Source organism: Neoarius graeffei, chromosome 27, assembly GCF_027579695.1.
Source record: "Neoarius graeffei isolate fNeoGra1 chromosome 27, fNeoGra1.pri, whole genome shotgun sequence".
Taxonomy (NCBI): Eukaryota; Metazoa; Chordata; class Actinopteri; order Siluriformes; family Ariidae; genus Neoarius; species Neoarius graeffei.
Genome location: NC_083595.1, coordinates 25,886,584 through 25,911,544, shown reverse-complemented (window position 1 = coordinate 25,911,544; position 24,961 = coordinate 25,886,584). Strand labels below are relative to the sequence as shown.

The window sequence follows — 24,961 nt, the reverse complement described above, 5'->3', positions numbered from 1 at the left end:
CTGATCTGTGCCTCTGGAGCATGTACAACCCCAAATTAGAAAAAGTTGGGTCAGACGGAAAATGCAAATAAAAAAAAAAAAAGTGATTTCTAAATTTACTTTGACTTGTATTTCATTGCAGACAGTATGAACCCAAGATATTTCATGTTTTGTCTTGTCAACTTTATTTCAACTGTTAATTTTCATCCAAACAGGCAATGTCAACAGGTGATTATAATTATGATTTGGTACAAAATCAGTATCCAGGCAAGGCCTAGTCTTTGAGGAGCAAAGATGGGCCGAGGATCTCCAGTATGTCAACAAATGCATGAGAAAATTATTGAAATGTTTATAAACAATGTTCCTCAAAGAAAGATAGGGTTTGGATATTTCACCCTCTATGGTGCATAATATCACTAAATGATTCAAGGAATCTGGAGGAATGTTAGTGCATAAAGGACAAGGGTGCAAGCCTAAGCTGAACACCTGTGATCTCTGATCCCTCAGATGGCACTGCATCAAAAACCATCATTCATCTATCGCTGATACAACCATATGGGCTCAGTTAACTGTGTCTAGAAGCACTGTGAACATTTTGGAGCAACATATGCTGCCTTCAAGATGACATCTTTTCCAGGGGTATTTCACCAAGACAGTGTAAAGTCACATTCTGCACACATTATAAAGGCGTGGCTGTGGAAAAAGGAGGTTCCTGTCCCCAATAGAGAATGTGTGGTGAATTTTTAAATGAAAAATATGACCAGGCCAACTCCATATTGTTGTACACCTTAAGACCTGTTTTCAGGAAGAATGGAACAAAATAACACCTGAAACACTTCATCACTTGGTGTCTTTAGTCCCTAAACATCTTTAAGTGTTGTGAGATGGAATGGCAACATTATAAGGTGGTAAATGCTTTACCATCCCAACTTTTTAAAAAATGTTTTGCAAAAGTTAAAATTGAAGTGTTTGTTTTTGAAAAAAAAAAAACAATACAATAAAATTCATGAGGTAAAACATCAAATAATATGTTGTATTGTTTTGGATGCAGTACAGTTCAAAAATTATTTATAAATCATTGTTTTCTGTTTTAATTTCAGTATCAACATACTGTCCCAACTTTTTCTGATTTGGTTACAGATGTAAGGTTACTTGTATTTACATCTCTTTCTCTCTCTGTTTTTCTCTCTCACTGACAGAGAGGTGGAGAATGAGCTGGAGGTGGTATGGGAAGCCGCTGCAAGAGAAAACCAGCATTTGCAGGACATTGTGATGGGCAAGGTCGATGTCATGTTGAGCCCTCATGACTCATGCCTGTCTCTGGCCTGTAAGCCACAGGAATATCTCAACCAAGCATGCCATCTGAGCAGCTCAATATCTCCTACCTTTATCATGATACCAAAACAGAGCAGTGCCATGTTCAAACCTGACTCTTAACAGTACCATAACCTGATGTCTGATGAGAAGGAGAGGAATGGATTGGACTAATATTCTCAATTTGACACATGAAAGTGTTGTCCCTAATAAAGAATGAGATAATTTAAAAATAACTTGAGTAAGCACTACACAAGACCTAAATGTGATTCGATACTGTATGCTATGTGTCTAATAATTAATTCTCTTTCATCCTAGTCTATTCACTCTGTAAAGGTCTAATGCACCCCTCCACTCCAAATACGAGGGTAAGTCAAAAAGTTCTAAGACAGATGTTATAATTTCAAAAGGAATTCAGAAGAATTCAAAAAAGGAATACAAAGCAGGAATTCTCCAATGGAAACATCGCTTGCAGAAGTGTTTAGACTTAAATGGAGGATATGTAGAGAAATAGCTTTGTTATTTTCATAAAGATTTTTTTCATTTGTCTTAGAACTTTTTGACTTACCCTCGTAATATCACTCATGTTGAACCATTTTCACTCCCCTAAAGAATAATCCATCTATCCATTATCTATAGCCACTTATCCTGTACAGGGTCGCAGGCAAGTTGGAGCCTATCCCAGCTGACTATGGGCAAGAGGCGAGGTACACCCTGGAGAAGTCGCCAGGTCATCGCAGGGCTGACATATAGAGACAACCATCACATTCACATCTACGGTCAACTTAGAGCCACCAATTCAGGGGCATAGCTAGGATTTTTCAAAGGGGGGGTCACACACTGACTGGGAAAGAAGGAGGAAAGTTTCACTTGTTTTGACATGGCGAATTATTAACACAAGAGGAAATACTTGTAATTCACAACTACTGCAGCTACACTGGCAGCTTGACCACTTTGTATAAGATTGAATTTACTAAACTGAAAGGTGAAATGTTGTTCAAAATTGCCGTTAAAATAAAGATGGTGGGCGGCACAGTGGTATAGTAGTTAGCGCTGTCGCCTCACAGCAAGAAGGTCCGGGTTCGAGCCCCGTGGCCGATGAGGACCTTTCTGTGCGGAGTTTGCATGTTCTCCCCGTGTCCGCGTGGGTTTCCTCCGGGTGCTCCGGTTTCCCCCACAGTCCAAAGACATGCAGGTTAGGTTAACTGGTGACTCTAAATTGACCGTAGGTGTGAGTGTGAATGGTTGTCTGTGCCTACGTATGTGTCAGCCCTGTGATGACCTGGCGACTTGTCCAGGGTGTACCCCGCCTTTCGCCCGTAGTCAGCTGGGATAGGCTCCAGCTTGCCTGCGACCCTGTAGAACAGGATAAAGCGGCTAGAGATAATGAGATGAGATGAGATAAAGATGGTGAAAATTAGTACAGTGCCTCTCAAAAATGCTCTTAAAACTATGGATGGTGTAGAAAGGGGGGCATCCTGTATCTTCTAACGTGAAACGTTTCCATAACACGGCAGTGTGAGATAGCTGCAGCAGCCTTTTGCAGGTACTCGACAAGCTATGGAACACTGCCGAGAGCGGTAGGTGCATCATAATCTTCAAGATTATTTTATCTGGCAAATCAAGAACGCCTACATCGAACAAAAAGAATGGTTGATCTTACTGACTGTACTAATGTTTTGGGCTAATTCTATCAAACCAAACAACAGTGACCAGAGCATAAGCAAACCAAGCTCACTCACCAGCAATTGCCGCTTGGGCCGGTGTTTCTTGGTCTGCCGAAGACGATGATCCATCTTGTTTTGGGTCTGTTTTATCATAAAAAATTTACTTAGTACTAGAATAGAACTATGAAAAATATGTAACAAAAAATATTGCTAGTTTAAGGTAGCTTAGAAACCAGCTCTTCCATTATTGCTGTTTCTTCCACGTTTTCTTGATGTTGTGTTCTAGAAACGGCACACTAAAACTTAGCTTCAAAACAACAAAATGCAACTTTGATGGAAAAATAGAAAAAAAAAGAGTCTCTTCACATCGAAAGAAGGAGGAAAGTTTCGCTTGTTTTGACATGGCGAATTATTAACACAAGAGGAAATACTTGTAATTCACAACTAAAAAGGCTGCAGCTACACTGGCAGCTTGACCATGTTTTCTAGTGCGATCGTGTTGCGCTTGCGCAGAACTAGGTTTTCGCGCCCAAACCACAGGAAGTCCATACAAGGTTATAGAAACTCTAATGAGGCTGAGGTGACAATCTAGTTTAAAAAAAATGTTAGAAAAATTACAGTGAGTGCTTTTCTAATATTCTTATGCAGCTATTGAAAAAATGTATGCTCCGACAAAGGGGGGGGGGGGGGGGGGTCACAGGCACCCCAGGACCCCCTCCCAGCTACGCCCCTGCAATTAGCCTAACCTACATGCCTTTGGACTGTGGGGGAAACCGGAGCACCCGGAGGAAACCCATGCAGATACGGGGAGAACATGCAAACTCCACACAGAAAAGTCCTCGTCAGCTTCTGGGCTTGAACCCAGGACCTTCTTGCTGTGAGGCGACAGTGCTAACCACAATATCACCATGCCACACCCTAAAGAATAATTCAACCATTTTTGTTGTTACCAGTGTAAGTTGGAAAATAATTTTCCCCCTAGATGCTGATAATTTCTTCTTTTCTGTGACACCCACAAAAATTATCTGGCCAACAATATACTTTTTAAGAAACCAAAATTTCTTTTCTGTGGCATCAATCTAAATAATTATTTTTGGCACCTTAATTGTGCATGCAATTGCACAAACTTTGCAAGAATGCATTTGCTTCCCAATAATTTAAAATTCATAGTTCTTACTCAACCTTAAATATGACATGTCCTGCATGTGATTGTTAGACTATGTAGGTAAAATCTTTAAAAAAAAAAAAAAAAAAAAAGTTAATTGATTTGGCATCTTGAAGTTCAATCTGTTAAGGTTCATCTATCTACTTCTATCCGTTAATCAGTCTATAATGATTATTTGCTCTTATGCACTTATGCCCTTCATGGACTGATTATCAGATTAGCTGGTTTTACATATAACTTAACAAAATACATCAAAATATCACATAAAAAATTGCTACGGGAAAAAGCGTCCATAGTAGCTAAATTTCCTGAAACTTACATACAGGGGAGTGTACTTGTGATGACTTGTGATAGAGAGTGGTGTGCTTGAGAAGGAATAAGACAGCAACTGAATGGAAGATTATTCTCAGACAAATACAGAGGTCCAGGTATTTTCTTAATTAAAAGGAAGTAAACAGGGTGGTAAATTATTTGCTTTGAAGCCTTGCCAAAATAGCTTTAATAAAAAAGCTCTTCTGTTATTTTGATGAAACCAAAGTCACACTTGCTTTTAATATTCTGAATATGAGTAAACTGATGTGCAGTTTGTCCTTAAGGTATTATCAAATAAATTCTTTTACATTTTTCAAGTACTACTCAGATGCTTGATAATATATGTTGTCCGCACCATCTGAAGTTTTATATAAGATATACAGTCACAATTTCCTTTGAAAATGCAGAAGGCTTTTTTTTTAAATCACACCCACATACACTTTATACCAACAGTAATAAAAAAAAATCATAAAGCATATTGTAATTTTTATGACTTTTGTTGCGAATCTTTTGCAGTCAATGGCTGCCTGAAATCTGGAACCCAGAGACACTACCAGATGCTCTATGTCTTCCCTGGTGGTGCTCTGTCAGGCTTTTACTGCAGCTTACTTCAGTTACTTCAGTATTTGGCTTCAGGAGGTGAAATGTATGCTCAATTGGATTCAGGTTGTTGAATGACTTGGCTAAGGGCATATACCGTGTCTTGCAAAAGTATTCATCCCCCTTGGTGTTTGTCCTGTTTTGTCGCATTACAAGCTGGAATTAAAATTGATTTTTGGAGGGTTAGCACCATTTGATTTACACAACATACCTACCACTTTAGGTGCAAATTTTTTTTTATTGTGACACAAACAATAATTAAGATGAAAAAAAAAACAGAAATCTGGAGTATGCATAGATATCACCCCCTTTCGTATGAAATCCCTAAATAAGAACTGGTCCAACCAATTCACTTCATAAGTCACATAATTAGTTTATTAAGATCCACCTGTGTGCAATCAAAATGCCACATGACCCATCAATGATGTTTATATAAATCAACCTGTTCTGGAAGGACCCTGACTCTGCAACACTACTAAGCAAGCAACATGAGCACTCCAAGGAGCACTCCAAACATGTCAGAGCCAGAGTTGTGGTATGGATCAGGGTTGGGTTATAAAAAATATCCTAAACTTTGACTATCCCACGGCGCACCATTAAATCCATTACAGCAAAATGCTATGACAGCATAACAAAGAGGTTGAGCCATACGTTAACACAGATATGAAGGTGCCCTGGAACACAAACCAGCCAGCCACTCCATCAGCAAACCTGAGTGAACATGTAAGAGTGGGAGGCAAGAGCATCCAAACATCCCAGTTTACCAAAACACTATACCCATGAAGCTTCCAGATCTGCACCTTTACCCAAGAGAAAAGCTATTAACAAAAGGCTTGACGAAACAAATAGTTTTGCACCCTAGACTTGTCTGAGTGTCTGAATGCCAAACACTAATTGCTGTAGTATGCTCTGGCCCCATCCCAATGCGGCATGAAAATGTAGAGTACAGCAGGTTATGGTTACTGAACTGCTGGTTATGGTGCTCTGAAAACAGTGTGGGCTTTATGGATAATTAGATTAGATTAGATTAGATTAGATTAGATTAGATTAGATTAGATTAGATTAGATAAAACTTTATTGATCCCTTTGGGAGGGTTCCCTCAGGGAAATTAAGATTCCAGCAGCATCATTACAGATAAACAGAGAAAAGAAATAGAGAAAACTTCTAGATAAATTAAAATAAATTAGGTATTTACATATACAACTATAAAAGAATAAGATGAGAGGAAGAGGGGGCGGGGGAAAGGGGGGGAGAAGTGGGGTTAGGGTAAGTGTGTGTGTGTATGGGGGGGGATAAGGAAAGATATTGCACATTATATTGCACATTGTCTGGTATTGCTTATTGTTAGGCTAGGCTACTGCTCCTTCCCGTGCTCTGTCCTCCTGTTACCCCTCCTCCCCCCCAGAGAGGAGATGTACAGTCTGATGGCATGAGGGACAAAGGAGTTTTTGAGTTTGTTTGTCCTGCACTTGGGAAGGAGCATTGTCACTGAACAGGCTCCTCTGGTTGCTGATGACGGTGTGCAGAGGGTGACTGGCATCATCCATGATGTTCAATAGTTTGTCCATAGACCTCTTCTCTGCCACCATCACCAGAGAGTCCAGCTTCATGCCGACCACAGAGCCGGCCCGCCTGATCAGTTTGTCCAGCCTGGATGTGTCCTTCTTGGATGTGCTGCCCCCCCCAGCACACCACGGTGTAAAACAGGACACTGGCGACCACAGACTGATAGGACATCCACAGGAGTTTCCTGCAGATGTTATAGGACCGCAGCCTCCTAAGGAAGTATAACCTGCTCTGTCCCTTCCTGTATAAGTGATTGGTGTTGCAAGTCCAGTCCAGCTTGCTGTCCAGCCACAGCCCGAGGTACTTGTAGGAATCCACAGCCTCCACCTTGACTCCCTCAATCAGAACTGGTCGTGACCTTGGTCTGGACCTCCCAAAGTCAATGACCAGCTCCTTGGTCTTCTACCTGTCAGTGAGGTAGCTGGAGATCCAGGTGACCAGGCAGGGGTCCACTCGCGTCCTGTTGAGTTTGTCCTGAAGCAGTAGGGCAGGGGTCTTCAATCCTATCCACAAAGGGCCAGTGTGGCTGCAGGCTTTCATTCCAACCAAGCAGGAGCTACACCTGATTTCACTTGTTTAATCATTTCACCCTTGTCTCCAGTCAACAATCAAGTGAGCCTCCAATTTGGCTGTAATGAAAGCCTGCAGCTACACCGGCCCTTTGCGGATAGGATTGAAGACCCCTGCAGTAGGAGCTGGATGATGTTGAAGGCACTTGAGAAGTCCAAGAAGAGGATCCTCACTGTGACATTTCCCTTATCCAGATGCGAGTGGGCTCGGTGTAGCAGGTAGAGGATGGCGTCTTCCACACCAACACCTGCCCGGTACGCAAACTGCAGACAATCCTGGGCATGTTGTACCTGGGGTCTGAGGAGGCTGAGGAAGAGCCGCTCCAACGTCTTCATCAGATGTGAAGTGAGTGCCACCGGTCAGAAGTCGTTCAGCTCGCTGGGCTGATTCTTTTTGGGAACTGGAATGATACATGATGTCTTCCAGAGGGTGGGCACTCTCCCCAGCTGCAGGCTGAGGTTGAAGATGCATTGGAGTGGTTCACCCAGTTCAGCAGCACAGGTCTTCAGTAGTTGTGGACACACTTTTTCCGGGCCTGCTGCTTTCCTGGGGTGACTCTTCCTCAGTTGACCTCTGACCTGGTCTGCAGTAATGCATGGAGGAGTCTGTGTTGAGGTGGGGGAGGAGGGGGCTGCTGTGATGACTGGAGGGAGGTGTGTTGAGGGAAGAAGGAGAGATGGCTGCAGTGAGGGAGAGGGTGGGGGGGGATGTGGGCTGGTTGAACCGATTGAAGAAGTCATTCAACTCGTTCGCCTTCTCCACTGTCCCCTCAACGACTCTGGTCTTTGTATTGTGGCCTGTGATGGTTTTCACACCTTCCCAGACCTCCCTCATGCTGTTCTCCTTCAGCTTCTGCTCCACCTTTCTCCTGTAGCTGTCTTTAGTTTCCCTCATGCAGCATTTCACCTCCTGCTGTGCTGCTTTCATCGCCTCCCTATCCCTGCTCCTGAAGGCAGCCTTCTTCCTGTTGAGGACAGCTTTGACTTCCTTTGTTACCCATGGCTTGTTATTAGGGTAACACCGTACAGTCTTAGCGGGGAAGACCACGTCTGCACAGAAGTTGAGGTAATCTGCCAGACAGTGTGTCAGCCCCTCTTTGTCCTCACAGTGTGGGCTAAGCAGCACATCCCAGTCTGTGATGTCATAACAGTCCCTGAGGGCATCTTCCATTTCAGGGGACCACCTCCTGATGGAGCTAGTTGTTGCAGGCTGCCTTTGAACCAGGGGGGTGTACTTCGGCTGTACAAGGACCAGGTTGTGGTCAGACTTCCCTAGTGGGGGGAGGGGTTTGACTCTGTAAGCATCCCTCACATAAGCATACAGCAAGTCAATTGTCCTGTTGTTCCTTGTTGGACAATCCACAGCCTGGTAAAAAGCAGCCAAAGTAGAGTCCAAAGTAGCATGATTAAAGTCCCCAGAAATGATGATAAATGCCTCAGGGTGCTGTGTCTGCAGCCTTGCTGTGACAGAGTGAATCCTCTCACATGCAGCGGCTGCATCTGCCTTCGGAGGGATGTAAACACAGATGGTGATCACGTGACTGAACTCCCCGGCAGATAATATGGCCGCAGGCTAATGGCTAGCAGCTCCAAGTCCGGGCAACATGAAACTGTCTTTACCGAGATATGTCCCGGGCTACACCAGCGGTTGTTAACATAAATGATGAGTCCCCCACCTTTGCTTTTCCCGCATGTGTTAGTGTCTCTGTCGGCTCTCACAGCAGTGAATCCCCGCAGGTCCACATTACCATCCAGTACAAGGTGTGTTAGCCATGTCTCCATAAAGATAAATAAGCTGCTCTCCCAGTAAATCCGCTGGTTGTTCAGAGCAAAAAGCTCATCGACTTTATTCGGCAGCGAGTTCACATTCCCCATGATAACGGATGGAATGGATGGTTTGTAGCACCGCCGGTTGTTCACTAGCCTAGCCTTTAGCTTAGCTCCAGCTTTGCAGCCCCTGGGTTTCCTCCTCAGCTCGGCCGGGATGGGGTGTCGTATCCCGGCTCGTCCCATTGTTTTCAGGGCCAGCAGCTCCTCTCTCGAATAAGTGAGAAAACTGGCTCCTGGTTGCGTGTTAAAGTTAAATATATCCATGTTATATAGTAAAACACACTATGTCTTCGTAAGAAGAGCAAAAAAGTAAAAAAAAAGTGGAAAAAAGCCGTTTAAAGAGCTAAAAACTGCAGAGCTACTGGAGAGGCAGCCATCTCACACAGTGTCCAAACACAATTGGACTAATTTTGAGGGCACTGTTGGCCTGTTAGTTCAGGATGGTATCCATCCCACTCAGAAAGGTGCTGCTCTCATTTCTTGAAGCATAACTCATAATCTCAGAACAGCCTAGTTAACTTGTGACAATCCAGAGCCTAGGCCAAGGAGCAGACAAACAGGCTAAACTGACTGACTGCTAGCTGCACAGAGTTGTTGCTCAGGCTCCACTATATCGAGACTGTGTCTGTTCACCGAACTAAACAAAAAAGTAGAAATACTCAGAGTTTGTTCTAGTAACTTAATCAATATAAAATTTGGATCATACTGACTGTACAGCCAATACCAGCACCTTTGATCTCAAGGTAGGACTCTTAAATATTAGACCTCTTACATCTGAAGTGCTAATTGTTAATGAGCTTATTACTGATCAGAAGTTTAATGTACTGTGTTTAACAGAAATATGGATTAAGCCAAATGAATATATAGCATTAAATGAAGCTAGTCCTCCTGGATACAGTTATATACACCAGCCTCGTCTAACTGGCAGAGGAGGAGGCATTGCCATTATTTATAATGATTATCCAGGTGTAACACAAAAACCTGGTTATAAATTCAATATATTTGAAGTTCTTCATACTAATATAATGGATGTACCCTCAAAAAATTAGTCTATCCAGTTAATTTCCTTACTTATTTAGATTCAGTAGGGATTAATCAGAATGTCATAGGACCTACCTACAATGGTGGTCACTCTTTTGATCTAATCCTAACATTCAAGTTAAATATAGAAAATATACGCTACGTTCACACTGCAAGGCTTAATGCTCAATTCCGATTTTTTTGTGAAATCCGATTTTTTTGTGAGGTCGTTCACATTAACAAATATATGTGACTTGTATGTGATCCTCAGTATGAACGAAAAGCGACCTAAAAGTGTTCCGCATGCGCATTGCAGGATACGATGACGTCACACGCAGTGAGCATGGCCAGTGTTTACGGAAGTAAAACCGCCCGGTTGCGGTATGACCCATCCAATCTAGCTTGAATAGCTGCATCCCCCCAAATGGAAATCAGCTCCCTAACCTCTGCGTCCTTCCATTGAGAAGATTCAGAACCTTCACAGCCCGAAGCGTCCCTCGCATTGATGTCATGCGCAGGGGCGCAGATACGTTTTTTGAACTGGGGGGGACAAAAAACTGGGGGGGACAAAGCTGCCAGCAAACCAACCCCAACCCCGATATGCCTGTCAGACTTGTTGTTAGTAACCATAGCAACCAAGCTCGAGCTCGCAACCTGTGCAGTCTGCGCAGCTCAACCAACCGAATATCAGTCTTTGTTTTATGCGAGTTGTTGCAACTATGTATACACTGCTGTGCATCTCAATAAACCGAATGGTAATTAGTCTTTTGATTTTTCCGTGAGGTTTGCCTTATACAAAGAAAGACAGCATAGACGTTTTTTCCTCCCTATAAGTGGGGGGGACCTAGCGAGGTGAATTTAAATCTGGGTGGGACGAGTCCCACCCTCTATCTGCGCCCGTGATTATGCGCCATGTTGTTGTAACTTTTTTTGAGAGACCCGCCGCCTACTTCAGCGCAGAATAGTGACATTTGTGGCTTGTTGATGACGTGTAAGTCGGATGAATGCGACCTGGCGGTTCAGACTGAAGCCGCATATGAAAAGAGCGGATAGGGTTCGGAATTAGGACCACATATCCAAACGGCCTGGGTCGGATTTGAAAAAATCGGATATTTGAATAAAAGATCGGATACAGGTCACATATGGGCGAAAAGATCGGATTTGAGTCACTTCAGCCTGCAGTGTGAACGTAGCCATAGTTACACTTCCACAGTCTGAAGTTACCTCAGATCATTATCTCATCTTATTTAAAATATGTCTGAGCATGTTAGGGTTTTGCTGGGATTCAAACCTGGTTCGTTGGTGTGATAATCCAGCAAACCCCCACTAGGCCACCAGGGGGATGACTCAAGTGCAGAGGTGTAAGGCGGAAGTAGAAAAGTATCAAAAAGTTTATTTACAATATTTACAGTCCAAACAAAAATATAATCCAAAAAACGCTCAGAAGATGAAGGGAAAAATAAAATATCCAAAAGGTCAAAGTTAAATACAAAAGCAAAAAACTAGAAAAGAAAAGGCAAAATACCAACGCTCAGAAGATCAAAAAACAGTAAACACAAAATCCAAAAAGAAAAGCAAAGTGCAAAACCAAAGAGACAATGGCAAGGAACACAGAACAGAGGTAACTGGAGCTAAACATAACAGCACAAAGAATCCGTGACAAGAGGACTGAACTCAGGGGGTATAAATACACAAAATAAATTGGAAACAGGTGACACTAATGAAAACAGGCAATCAACACCAACACAAAACACAGGACACAGTGGCGACCTCTAGAGGCCAAAACAAACATAGACAAAAAACAGGAAATAACAGTGGCCTCTAGAGGCCAAAACAGTCCCAATCCTAACAGGACCCCCCCCCCCCCAGGAGCGTCTCCTGACGTTCCCAGGGCGATCCGGATGGGCCGAATGGAAGTCCCGACACAGTTCTTTATCTAAGACGTCCCGAGCGGGAACCCAGCAGCGCTCCTCAGGACCATAGCCCTCCCAGTCCACAAGATATTGCAGCCCGGGAGTCAAGCAGGCGATGCACGGTGAACACAGTCTGACCCTGGAAGATGCAGGGGGGTTGGGGGTTCCTAGGAGCAGGGGCATACGTGGACGTCAGTACGGGCCGCAACAGGGAAACATGGAATGTGGGGTTGATCCTCAGAGTCCAGGGCAACTGGAGCCAGTAGGAGACAGGGTTCACCCTGCGCACCACCTTGAAGGGGCCAATGTAGCGAGGAGCAAGCTTGCGGTTCTCCACCCGCAGCGGAAGGTCCTTAGTGGACAGCCAAACCCGCTGCCCAGGGCGGAAAGCGTGGGCAGGTCTTCTATGGCGGTTGGCCTGAGTCTGGTTGGTTCTGGAGGTCTGGATGAGGGTCTTCCTGACCTTGCTCCAGGTCTTGCGACACCGTCTCACATATTGGTTGACCGAGGGCACCCCCACGTCCTCCTCCTGGTCTGGGAACAGAGGTGGCTGGAACCAGAATTGGCACTGGAATGGCGACAGCTTGATGGCCGATGACTGCAGGGTGTTGTGGGCATACTCTGCCCATGGCAGCCAGGTGCTCCACGATGTTGGGTTATCCATAGCCAGGCCTCGCAGGGTGATTTCCAGGTCCTGGTTGAGCCTCTCCGTCTGACCATTGGACTGTGGGTGAAACCCAGAGGAGAGGCTGGCAGTGGCTCCGATGACCTTGCAGAACCCGTGCCACACTCGGGAGGAGAACTGGGGCCCTCGGTCTGAGACGATGTCCTGTGGGAGACCAAAGACTCGGAAGACATGATTAAAAATAAGTTTGGCTGTTTCAAGAGCAGAAGGGAGTTTGCACAGTGGTATGAAGCGGCAGGCCTTCGAGAATCTGTTGACTATAACCAAAATGACAGTGTTACCTTGAGACTCAGGGAGACCCATGATGAAGTCGACTGCCACATGGGACCAGGGATGCCGGGGAATGGTCAGAGGATGCAGGAGACCCTGGGGACGCTGTCGCGGGTTCTTGGTTCTGGTGCAGACCTCACAGGACAGGACAAATGACCTTACTTCCTTCTCCATGTTAGGCCACCAGAAGCGTCTTTTCAGGAAGTCCAGGGTCCTCCGAGCTCCCGGGTGGGCGGTGAGAGGGGAAGAGTGACCCCACTGGAGAACCTTGGCCCGGGCTTGATGTGGGACGTACAAGAGGCCCGGTGGCCCCGTCCAAGGACCGGGGTCCTGGCGTTGGGCTCGTCAGACGGCCTCCTCAATACCCCAGCGGACAGGGGCCACAATCCGGGACACAGGGATAATAGGCCCGACTTCACTCTCCCTGTTAGTGGCAGAGAACAGCCTGGACAGTGCGTCAGGTTTGGTGTTCTTGGAGCCGGGGCAGTACGAGAGGGTGAAGTCAAACCGACTGAAAAACAGGGCCCACCTAGCCTGTCGTGGGTTCAGTCTCTTGGCTTGCTGGAGGTACTCCAGGTTCTTGTGGTCAGTCCAAACCAGGAATGGATGTTGCGCTCCCTCCAGCCAGTGTCTCCACTCCTCAAGGGCCAATTTGACCGCTAGCAGTTCTCGATCCCCCACATCGTACCGGGACTCCGCAGGACTCACGCGGTGGGAGAAGTAAGCGCAGGTGTGCAGCTTTCCTTCCGAACGTTGAGAGAGCACCGCGCCGACACCACTGTCCAAGGCGTCCACCTCCACGATGAATGGTTGGGAGGTGTCCAGGAGGACCAGAATGGGTGCCGTGCAGAAGCGGTCCTTGAGGTCTTTGAATGCCTTTTCCACCTGAGGAAACCAGACATAAGATCCACCTGTCCCTTTGGTGAGGTCCGACATGGGTGCTGCTACAGAACTAAAGTTCCTGATAAACTTGCGGTAGAAGTTAGCAAATCCTAAGAACTGCTGAACCTCTTTGACGGACTTGGGAGTGGGCCAGTCCCGGACGGCCAGGGTCTTGGCTGGGTCCATTTGGAGTTGGCCTGTCCGTATAATAAAACCCAGAAAGGAGAACTCGGGAACATGAAATTCGCATTTCTGGGCCTTGGCGAACAGATTGTTCTGTAGCAGCCTCTGGAGAACCTGGCGGACATGGTGGCGGTGCTCCTGCACGGTCTTGGAAAAGATAAGGATGTCGTCGAGGTAGACAAAAACATACAGGTTAATCATGTCCCTCAAGACGTTGTTGATTAGGGCCTGAAAAACAGCTGGTGCGTTGGTGAGTCCGAAGGGCATCACCTGGTATTCGTAGTGCCCAGACGGGGTGTTAAAGGCAGTCTTCCACTCGTCTCCCTGTTGGATACGGACACGGATACGGAGGTGGTATGCATTCCGTAGGTCCAACTTGGTGAAGACGGTGGCGCCTTGGAGCAGGTCGAAAGCTGTGGACATCAGCGGAAGGGGATATCGGTTGCACACAGTGATCTTGTTCAGGCGCCTGTAGTCAATACATGGTCGGAGCCCCCCATCCTTCTTGCCGACAAAGAAGAAGCCGGCATCAGCAGGTGAGGTGGAGGGTCGAATGAACCCAGAGACCAGGGCGTCTTTGAGGTATTCCTCCATGGCCTTGCATTCTGGCTGAGAGAGGGAAAACAGTCTGCCACGAGGAGGGGTAGTCCCAGGGAGCAAGTCGATGGCACAGTCGTAGGCCCGGTGCGGAGGAAGAACGGCGGCCCTGCTCTTGCTGAACACTTCTTTCAAATCCCAGTACTCTGTGGGAACTTGAGATAACTCAGTGAGATCAGGAGGCTCGGCAGGAGACACAGGAGAGCTAGAGGGCAGACAAGAGGCATGGCACGCAGGGCCCAATTCCACAACCTGGCTTGTTACCCAGTCTATGCGAGGGTTGTGGCGAGTAAGCCAAGGAAGGCCTAGAATAACTGGGAACTCAGGTGAAGGAATCAGGTGCAGGGATATTTCTTCCTTGTGACCTTGAGACTGGAGGAAGACTGGAGAAGTAACTTGGGTGACTCTTCCATCACCTAACGCTTGGCCATCGAGGGCAGACACAGACAGTGGGACTTCAAGAGGTGCAGTCGGGACATTGATACTTTGGGCGAAGTGAATATCCATAAAGTTCCCAGCCGCCCCTGAGTCTAACAAAGCTTGACAAGAGTGGACAGACTCACCCCAGGAGATGGAGACCGGGATGTAGATTCCTTGGCCAGGGAGTCCGGGAGAGAGGGTAGGCCCCGTCACTACCCTCCCTCGGCTGGACGGGGCGGTCCTTTTCCCGAGAGTTCGGGACATGATGCTCGGAAGTGACCAGGCTTGCCACAGTAGATGCAGCACTTGTCCCTCCTTCTGCGCTCCCTCTCAGATGTGGAGAGGCGAGTACGACCCACTTGCATGGGTTCTGGACAGTCACTGGAGGAGGTAGACGGGCTCCAGGTAGAGGTAGGGAGGCTGGGGGGGCTCAGGACTTGGTGGCATTCTCTCATCCTGTTGTCCAGACGAGTAGAATGTGAGATGAGAGTTTCGAGGTCACTTGGGCATCCAATAGAGGCCAGGCCGTCCTTGATGGGGTCAGACAGACCATGGTGGTAGGCTGACACCAGGGCAGTCTCGTTCCATCCACTTACTGCTGCGAGCGTCCGGAACGAGATGGCGTAATCTGCGACGCTTCCTCCTTGCCAGATGGACATGAGCTTTCTGGCTGCGTCGGTACTGATGTCCGCCTGGTCGAAGACCCGAAGCATCTCTTCAGTAAATAGTTAAAAATCAGAGCACTCGGGTCCCCGTCTCTGCCAGATAGCTGTTGCCCAAGCTCGTGCCTTACCAGCTAACAAGGTTATCACAAAGGCGATCTTGAGGTGATCCGTAGTGTAGGTGGTAGGCTGGAGCTCAAAGGTGAGTTGGCACTGGGTAAGGAACTCCCGGCACTCACTGTGCTTGCCGTCATACCTCTGTGGTGCAGGAAGGCTGGGTTCGCGAGGTGAAGGAGACAGTGTGGCAGGAGGCACTGGAGCAGGAACAGGAGCTGGATCAGGAGATGCAGGCAGAGGTGTCAGCTGTGCCAGGGTTTTCCCAATTTGCTGAAGCAGTTCCTCGTGGCGAGCAAGGGCCTCACGTTGGCTGGTGAGCGTTCGTCCATAAGCGTCCATGGTCGCTCCGAAGCGTGTCAAAGCTGCCATAATTCCCTGAAGGTTGGCTGGGTAGACAGTTGAAGCAGCCTCTGCTGAGTCGGTCATGACGGAGTCTTTCTGTTAGGGTTTTGCTGGGATTCGAACCTGGTTCGTTGGTGTGATATTCCAGCAAACCCCCACTAGGCCACCAGGGGGATGACTCAAGTGCAGAGGCGTGAGGCGGAAGTAGAAAAGTATCAAAATGTTTATTTACAATATTTACAGTCCAAACGAAAATATAATCCAAAAAACGCTCAGAAGATGAAGGGAAAAATAAAATATCCAAAAGGCCAAAGTTAAATACAAAAGCAAAAAACTAGAAAAGAAAAGGCAAAATACCAACGCTCAGAAGATCAAAAAACAGTAAACACAAAGTCCAAAAAGAAAAGCAAAGTGCAAAACCAAAGAGACAACGGCAAGGAACACAGAACAGAGGTAACTGGAGCTAAACATAACAGCACAAAGACTCCGTGACAAGAGGACTGAACTCAGGGGGTATAAATACACAAAATAAATTGGAAACAGGTGACACTAATGAAAACAGGCAATCAACACCAACACAAAACACAGGACACAGTGGCGACCTCTAGAGGCCAAAACAAACATAGACAAAAAACAGGAAATAACAGCGGCCTCTAGAGGCCAAAACAGTCCTAGTCCTAACAGAGCAGTAATATATGCACCTCACCATGCTACTGTATTAAATGTGCATTCACGTCAACTACTGCACAGTTTTATAAATAATCTCCCAGAGTTATCAACTTTGATTGGATCACCATCAGCCCCCACATAACTTGATCAGGCAACTGAATGCTTAGAGTCAATGTTCCGCTGTACTTTAGATAAAGTAGCTCCACTTAAAAGGAAAATGATCAGAGAGAAAAAAAAATAGCACCCTGGTATAATGATTACAGTCGCACTTTAAAATAGTCCACTTGAAAATTAGAATGTAAATGGCATCAAGCAAAATTGGTAGTGTTCAAATTAGCATGGAAGGAGAGCCTCCTGAAGTAGAAAAGCTCTTAGTGCTGCTAGATCAATGTATCTCTCCACCCTAATAGAGGATAACAAAAATAATCCTAGATTCCTGTTTAATACTGTAGCAAAATTAACTAGGAAAAAGACCACTATAGACATATACACACCTGCAACATCTAGTAGCAATGACTACATGAATTTTTTCAATGACAAAATTGAAAATATCTGACAAAAAATTCAAACTACTAATTTAAGGCTAGACAATTGAAGTAACCCTGTAGTTAACAATATAACTGTAGCAGATCAGCAATTAGAATGTTTTACTCCTCTTAGGGAAATCAAACTAATTTCATTAATCTTGTGTACTACATCCCTTATCGACATGACTCTTTAAACAGATAATACCAGAAGCAATTGAACCTCTTCTAAAAATAATTAATTCTTCCCTTAGAATTGGCTATGTTCCCAAATCCTTTAAATTAGCAGTTATCAAATCCCTGATTAAAAAAAAAAAACCCTGACATCGACCCCTGTCAGCTGTCCAATTATAGGCCAATATCAAACCTCCCCTTTATCTCCAAGATCCTAGGAAATGCTGTGGCACAGCAGTTATGCTCATATCTACATAAGAATAACCTCCATGAAATACTTTAGCACCCTGGTATAGTGATTACAGTCACACTTTAAAACAGTCCACTTGAAAATTAAAATGTAAATGGCATCAAACAAAAATGGTAGTGTTCAAATTAGCATGGAAGGAGAGTCAGGATTTAGACCTCATCATAGCACAGAAACAGCACTGGTTAAAGTAGTAAACGACCTACTGTTGGCATCTGATCAGGGCTGTCTCCCTGCTTGTACTGCTTGACCTTAGTGCAGCCTTTGACACCATTGATCATTCTATTCTCCTGGGTAGACTAGAAAATGCTGTGGGAGTTAAGGGAATGTCCCTCTCCTGGCTCAGGTCTTATTTAACTGATCGCTATCAGTTCGTTGATGTAAATGGTGATTTTTCTAGACATACTGAGGTAAAGTTTGGTGTTCCACAAGGTTCTATCTTAGGCTCACTGCTTTTTACTTTATATATGTTACTTCTGGGTGATATTATTTATAAACATGGTATTAGTTTCCACTGTTATGCTGATGACACACATTGTATGTTTATGCAAAGCCAGATGAGAGACACCAGATTAATTAAATTGAGGAATGTGTAAAGGACATTAGACACTGGTTGCTTATTAACTTCCTTCTGCTTAACTCTGACAAGACTGAAGTACTTGTACTAGGACCACATGCAGCTAGAAGTAGGTTGTCTGATTACTCTGTAACTCTGGATGGCCTTTCTGTTTCATCACATGCAGCAGTAAAAGACCTCAATGTGATCATTGACTCCAGTCTTTCATTTGAAACTCATATCAATAACATTACCTGGATAGCTTTCTTTTGTCTCAGAAATATTGCTAAGATAAGAAATTTAATGTCACTAGATGACACAGAAAATGGAGTTCATGCTTTTGTTACCTCTAGGTTGGATTATCGAAATGCCTTACTGTCTGGATGTTCTAATAAGTGCATAAACAAGCCCCAATTAGTTCAAAATGCAGCAGCAAGAGTCCTTACTCGAACTAGAAGATATGACCACATATCCACTCAGTGCAAAATGTATCCTGTTCTTACTCATTAAATGACATTGGGCATACCTAACAACTTGTGCCCCCCGTCTGTCCCTCTCTGAGTTACATGTTGATCCTGAGACACCAGTAAGATACTGACCTCTTCTGCCCCTCGGACTTCACTGATCCACACTGATGCCCTACGTCTGGCCTGGAATCTCCTCTCATCGCTCCTGTGGAGGATGGCGTCATATGGTCAGTCAAAAGTCGCACTTGGAAGATGTCTCTGGACACTTACTGTAATACATTTATGTCTGAGGACTACAGTTGACTTGCTAACTTTAGGACTACAGTTGTCATGGAAACTTGAATGCAAAACTGTTCATCAATGAACAGTTTATAACTTCAACAAAACAGACTTAATGTTAAAACTATAATGATTTTCCTGGTTTCACATATACTTTGTGATTATACAGGACACAGTTAGAGAAGTGAGTTATTTATAATCATGCTACAGTATCTGTTATCACCCAAATGAGGATGGGTTCCCTTTTGAGTCTGGTTCCTCTCAAGGTTTCTTCCTCATGTCATCTGAGTGAGTTTTTCCTTGCCACTGTTGCCACAGGCTTGCTCATTGGGGATAAATTAGGGATAAAATTAGCTCATGTTTAACGTATTTAATTTTCTGTAAAGCTGCTTTGTGACAATGTATGTTGTTAAAAGGGCTATACAAATAAACTTGACTAATTGGAAGACTGTTCCATAATTGGGGGCTTTCCAGAAACAAGCTCTGCCCCCTGCTGTAGCCTTCAAAGTACCAACAGAACCAGAACCTTTTGATATGGCAGATCCTAAAAGGCCAAAATTTCTCTCAGGTACTGTGGTGCCAGACTATTCAGTGCTTTAGTAGTTTCATTAGTAGTATTTTAAAATTAATGTGAAATTTTACTGGGAGCCAGTGCAGTGAGAAGATGATAGGAATGATGTAGTCATATTTTCTGGTTCTAATGAGGACAATGGCATTTATTCTGGACTAAATGGAGCTTGTTTATGCAACTACAACCCCGATTCCAAAAAAGTTGGGACAAAGTACAAATTGTAAATAAAAATGGAATGCAATAATTTACAAATCTCAAAAACTGATATTGTATTCACAATAGAACATAGACAACATATCAAATGTCGAAAGTAAGACATTTTGAAATTTCATGCCAAATATTGGCTCATTTGAAATTTCACGACAGCAACACATCTCAAAAAAGTTGGGACAGGGCAATAAGAGGCTGGAAAAGTTAAAGGTCCAAAAAAGGAACAGCTGGAGGACCAAATTGCAACTCATTAGGTCAATTGGCAATAGGTCATTAACATGACTGGGTATAAAAAGAACATCTTGGAGTGGCAGCGGCTCTCAGAAGTAAAGACAGGAAGAGGATCGCCAATCCCCCTAATTCTGTGCCGACAAATAGTGGAGCAATATCAGACAGGAGTTCGACAGTGTAAAATTGCAAAGAGTTTGAACATATCATCATCTACAGTGCATAATATCATCAAAAGATTCAGAGAATCTGGAAGAATCTCTGTGCGTAAGGGTCAAGGCTGGAAAACCATACTGGGTGCCCGTGATCTTCGGGCCCTTAGACGACACTGCATCACATACAGGCATGCTTCTGTATTGGAAATCACAAAGTGGGCTCAGGAATATTTCCAGAGAACATTATCTGTGAACACAATTCACCGTGCCATCCGCTGTTGCCAGCTAAAACTCGATAGTTCAAAGAAGAAGCCGTATCTAAACATGATCCAGAAGTGCAGACATCATCTCTGGGCCAAGGCTCATTTAAAATGGACTGTGGCAAAGTGGAAAACTGTTCTGTTGTCAGACAAATCAAAATTTGAAGTTCTTTATGGAAATTGGGGACGCCGTGTCATTCGGACTAAAGAGGAGAAGGACGACCCAAGTTGTTATCAGCGCTCAGTTCAGAAGCCTGCATCTCTGATGGTATGGGGTTGCATTAGTGCGTGTGGCATGGGCAGCTTACACATCTGGAAAGACACCATCAATGCTGAAAGGTATATCCAGGTTCTAGAGCAACATATGCTCCCATCCAGACGACATCTCTTTCAGGGAAGACCTTGCATTTTCCAACATGACAATGCCAAACCACACACTGCATCAATTACAGAATCATGGCTGCATAGAAGAAGGGTCCAGGTACTGAACTGGCCAGCCTGCAGTCCAGATCTTTCACCCATAGAAAACATTTGGCGCGTCATAAAACAGAAGATACGACAAAAAAGACCAAAGACAGTTGAGCAACTAGAATCCTACATTAGACAAGAATGGGTTAACATTCCTATCCCTAAACTTGAGCAACTTGTCTCCTCAGTCCCCAGACGTTTACAGACTGTTGTAAAGAGAAAAGGGGATGTCTCACAGTGGTAAACATGGCCTTGTCCCAACTTTTTTGAGATGTGGTGTTGTCATGAAATTTAAAATCACCTAATTTTTCTCTTTAAATTATACATTTTCTCAGTTTAAACATTTGATATATCATCTATGTTCTATTCTGAATAAAATATGGAATGTTGAAACTTCCACATCATTGCATTCCATTTTTATTTACAATTTGTACTTTGTCCCAACTTTTTTGGAATCGGGGTTGTACTAGAGCATCCAGACAGCAAGGCATTACAATTATCCAACCTAGAGGTATCTAAAGCATTAACTATTTTTTTCTGTATCAAATAGTGACATTTTTATTTAGGAACATTTCTGAGATGAAGGAAGGATATCTGAGTAATACTATCTACATGAGCTTCAGAAGAGAGACTGGAGTCAGGACTCAGACCAAGGTCTTTTACTGCTACACATGATGCCACTGAAAATTATTCCAGAGTTACTATGTAATCAGAAAACTTGCTTCTAGTTTTCTGTGTTCTGAGTAGAAGTACATCTATCTTGTCAGATTTAAGTAGGAGGAAGTTACTCAGCATGTAGTGCCTAACTTTTACTACGCTGGTGTCTCTCATCTGGCTTTGCTGAAACATATAACTGTGTGTCATCAGCATAAAAGTGAAAGGTAATACCATATTTATGAATAATTGTACCCAGAGGTAGCATATAGAGAGAAAAAAAGCAGTGAGCCAAAGACAGAACCTTGTGGCACACCAAATTTTACCTTAGGATTCATGGAGAAGTCATCCTTTACATCTATAAACTGATAAAGATCAGTCAAACAACACCTGAGACAAGAGAGGGCCAGTCCCTTAACTCCAATGACATTTTCTAGTCTGTGAAGGAGAATAATATGATCAGTAGTGTCAAAAACTGCACTAAAGTCAAGCAACACAAGTAAGGATGCCCAACGCTGATCAGAGGCCAGTAGTAGGTCATTTACAACTTTAACCGGTGTTGTCTCAGTACTGTGATGAGACCTAAATCCTGACTGATAGATTTCATGCATCTATGTATCTTCTCCCCATTGAGTTTATTTATTGATTAGATTAAATACTCTTCTAATATGTCCCAGTATATCACTTGGGAGATCCCATTTGCTGGAGTGTAGAATCCAGAATTATTCTTATGATACCGGTCATTCTTTCCTAGACTCCTCCCATGTGGGAAAAGTGGGGAAGGTTAAATGTCCACATACAGCCATATTCCATGCGGAAGTTCTCTACAGCGCTTCCATCAGCATTAGAAGGAATTCCCAAGTTTTTGCAGGCTCACATAAAAATTTGTACCTTTAACAGAGCAGATGTGTTTGACTAGTCCTCTAATAGCCAGGAATCTCTTTAAAGCGTTTTTGAAGGTAGAAGTGTCCATATGGCCACAATGTGGATGGCCCTGATGCTTTAACAAGTAAAACGGTGAGCCCAACTCTTACTTTCAGTACGCCCTCCTCTGGTTCTATGTGCAGATACACACTAGGGTCCAAACACTTCTAAGCCCATATGAGTAAGTGGAAGATCCATGCTGAGTCTATCAGGAGGCAGATCTGCCATCTTTCGCACTTTGCAAGACCCTTTAAGCTTACACAATGTCACACATTTGAAAATGAGACTGGTTACGCACCGCTTGACACAACTTATCCAATATCCAGCAGATTGGATAGCACCTGCTCTAAAGTGCTGACCCTTATGTTGTGTCTTCTCATGAAAGCGATGTGCTTGGAGAGTAGATCCATGATGGCATTCAGGTAAGATGACAGGCCTTTTCTCATCATGTCCTAGATCTACTTGTTTCAGATAATCTCCGATGCTCAGAAGGCCATTCTAGTCAATGAAGGGGCCCAGAGTCCATAATGAACTGTGCTTGGAGAGTCTGGAGTTGGACCTGAGGCACTCTATTTAATCACCATATTATTAACACATCTGCTGGAATGTGTTAATAATAACAACTGTTGTACTCTGAGTGAGAACATCTACATTCAGGAGTGAACTGCAATGGTGCCATCCCTTACATATACCAGCAGTTATTCCAGAAATATTCCACTATTCTTTTGCAGTGTGTAAGTGACCACCATAAGATGTGAACTGGAGCCAAATTTATAGGTATCCAATTTCCCCACATATATCATCGCTGAGGGTGCTGTGCAACTCTAATCAAATCCTTCTTTGATCCTTTGTAGTTCCTGTGACGTAATTCCTGTTTTCGAATTGTTTGCCATGAGTATTTTTTTTTCTTTCGATTTTGGCATTTAATCTACAATCTTTTTCATCTTTTCTACAAATAATTGTCCACTATCATTTTCATTTTGTTGTATTTTCACTTTCCCTTCTGCATTTTAATTCTTTTTATGAGAACACCAAAGACTGCAAGTTTTTGTTTCTTCCCATGCAAAGACAGCAATCGGAGGCCATCCAAAATGGATCTGCTTTAATGTCAATAGACCTTAATATCAATAGACCTTAATGTACCGAGTGACGCAGGACACTCAAACAGGAGAACAGATAACTCAATTGTTGATCCCAAAGAGCCGTAGGGAACTCGTATTCTATGCGGCTCACTTTAATCCCATGGCTGGACACTTGGGGCAAGATAAAACACTAGCTCGAATAATGGCCCGGTTCTATTGGCCAGGGATTTGCGGGGACGTCCGTTGGTGGTGTGCAGCATGCTGTGAATGCCAATTAGTCAATCCCGTGGCCACTCCAAAAGCGCCTTTGCGCCCTCTCCCTCTAATCAAGACCCCTTTTGAAAGAATTGGGATGGATCTCGTCGGGCCATTAGATCAGTCAGCATGGGGATATCGCTTTATTTTAGTTCCGGTGGACTATGCAACGCGATATCCGGAAGCAGTGCCTCTCCGCAATATCTCAGCATGCAGTATTGCGGAAGTGCTCTTCCGCTTTATCTCCCAGGTCGGGATTCCGAAAGAAATCCTGACAGACCAAAGCACTTCGTTTATCTCAAGCACACTACACAAGCTGTATGGGTTACTGAGGATTAAGTCTATCCACACCAGTGTCTATCACCCACAAACGGATGGCTTAGTGGAACGATTTAACCAAACACTCAAGAACATAATTCGGAAATTTGTAAGTGAGGACGCATGTAACTGGGATAAGTGGCTCGAGCCCCTGTTATTTGCAGTACGAGAGGTCCCGCAAGCCTCCACGGGGCTTTCTCCATTCGAATTATTATATGGGCATAAGCAGCGTGGCATTTTGGATGTGCTACGAGAAAATTGGGAGGGACCTTCACCTAGCAAGAATGAAATCCAGTACGTTCTTGACCTGCACGCAAAACTCCACACTCACGCAATTAACCCAGGAGAATTTGCGGCAGGCACAAGAATGTTGAAGCTGTCTATATGATGGGGCATGCGCCTTAGAGAGTTCATGCCGGGAGACTAAGTACTCGTATTATTGCCCACGTCGAGTTCTAAATTAATCGCCAAGTGGCAAGGACCCTTCGAGGTCACACGGCGAGTCGGGGACGTCAACTATGAGGTGAGGCGAGCGGATAGGGGCGGGGCATTGCAAATCTACCACCTCAACCTTTTAAAATGCTGGAATGAGGGGTCCCTGTGGCATTGGCGTCGATAGAGCCAGAGAACTAGCGGAGCTGGGGCCCGAGGTAAAAAAGGTAACATCTCAAAACACTCTGGTCCCCTGTGGAGACCACCTCTCATTGATCCAACTCACGGAGGTGGCCAAGATGCAGGAGGAATTTTCCGACATGTTCTCGCCCATATCCGGCTGCACCCACCTCATAGAACACCACATTGAGACACCCCCAGGGGTGGTGGTGCG

The 24,961-nt window shown here is 44.5% G+C and overlaps 2 protein-coding genes across 10 annotated transcripts in view; one reads left to right on the top strand and one right to left on the bottom strand.

Moving 5' to 3' along the window:
- Positions 1-24,961, bottom strand: part of LOC132874863 (uncharacterized) — an 86,939-nt gene that overhangs the window by 30,033 nt on the left and 31,945 nt on the right. For 4 of the 7 annotated variants that reach the window (XM_060911323.1, XM_060911319.1, XM_060911322.1 and 1 more), the window contains exons 6-7: positions 21,883-21,994; positions 18,864-18,936 (exon numbers count right to left, since the gene is read on the bottom strand). The gene's annotated coding sequence lies outside the window, so the exon portion shown is untranslated. Of the gene's footprint in view, positions 1-2,674; positions 3,102-18,863; positions 18,937-21,882; positions 21,995-24,961 lie in introns of those variants that run through there. The other 3 variants (XM_060911318.1, XM_060911321.1, XM_060911325.1) reach the window with 3 other exon arrangements.
- The window catches only part of cep89 (centrosomal protein 89), a 452,909-nt gene that overhangs the window by 421,711 nt on the left and 6,237 nt on the right, over positions 1-24,961 (top strand). For 2 of the 3 annotated variants that reach the window (XM_060911315.1, XM_060911314.1), the window contains one exon: positions 1,179-1,927. In XM_060911315.1, coding sequence (XP_060767298.1) covers positions 1,179-1,416 — 238 coding nt within the window. In that variant the 3' untranslated portion in view covers positions 1,417-1,927. Of the gene's footprint in view, positions 1-1,178; positions 1,928-24,961 lie in introns of those variants that run through there. The other variant, XR_009651712.1, reaches the window with a different exon arrangement.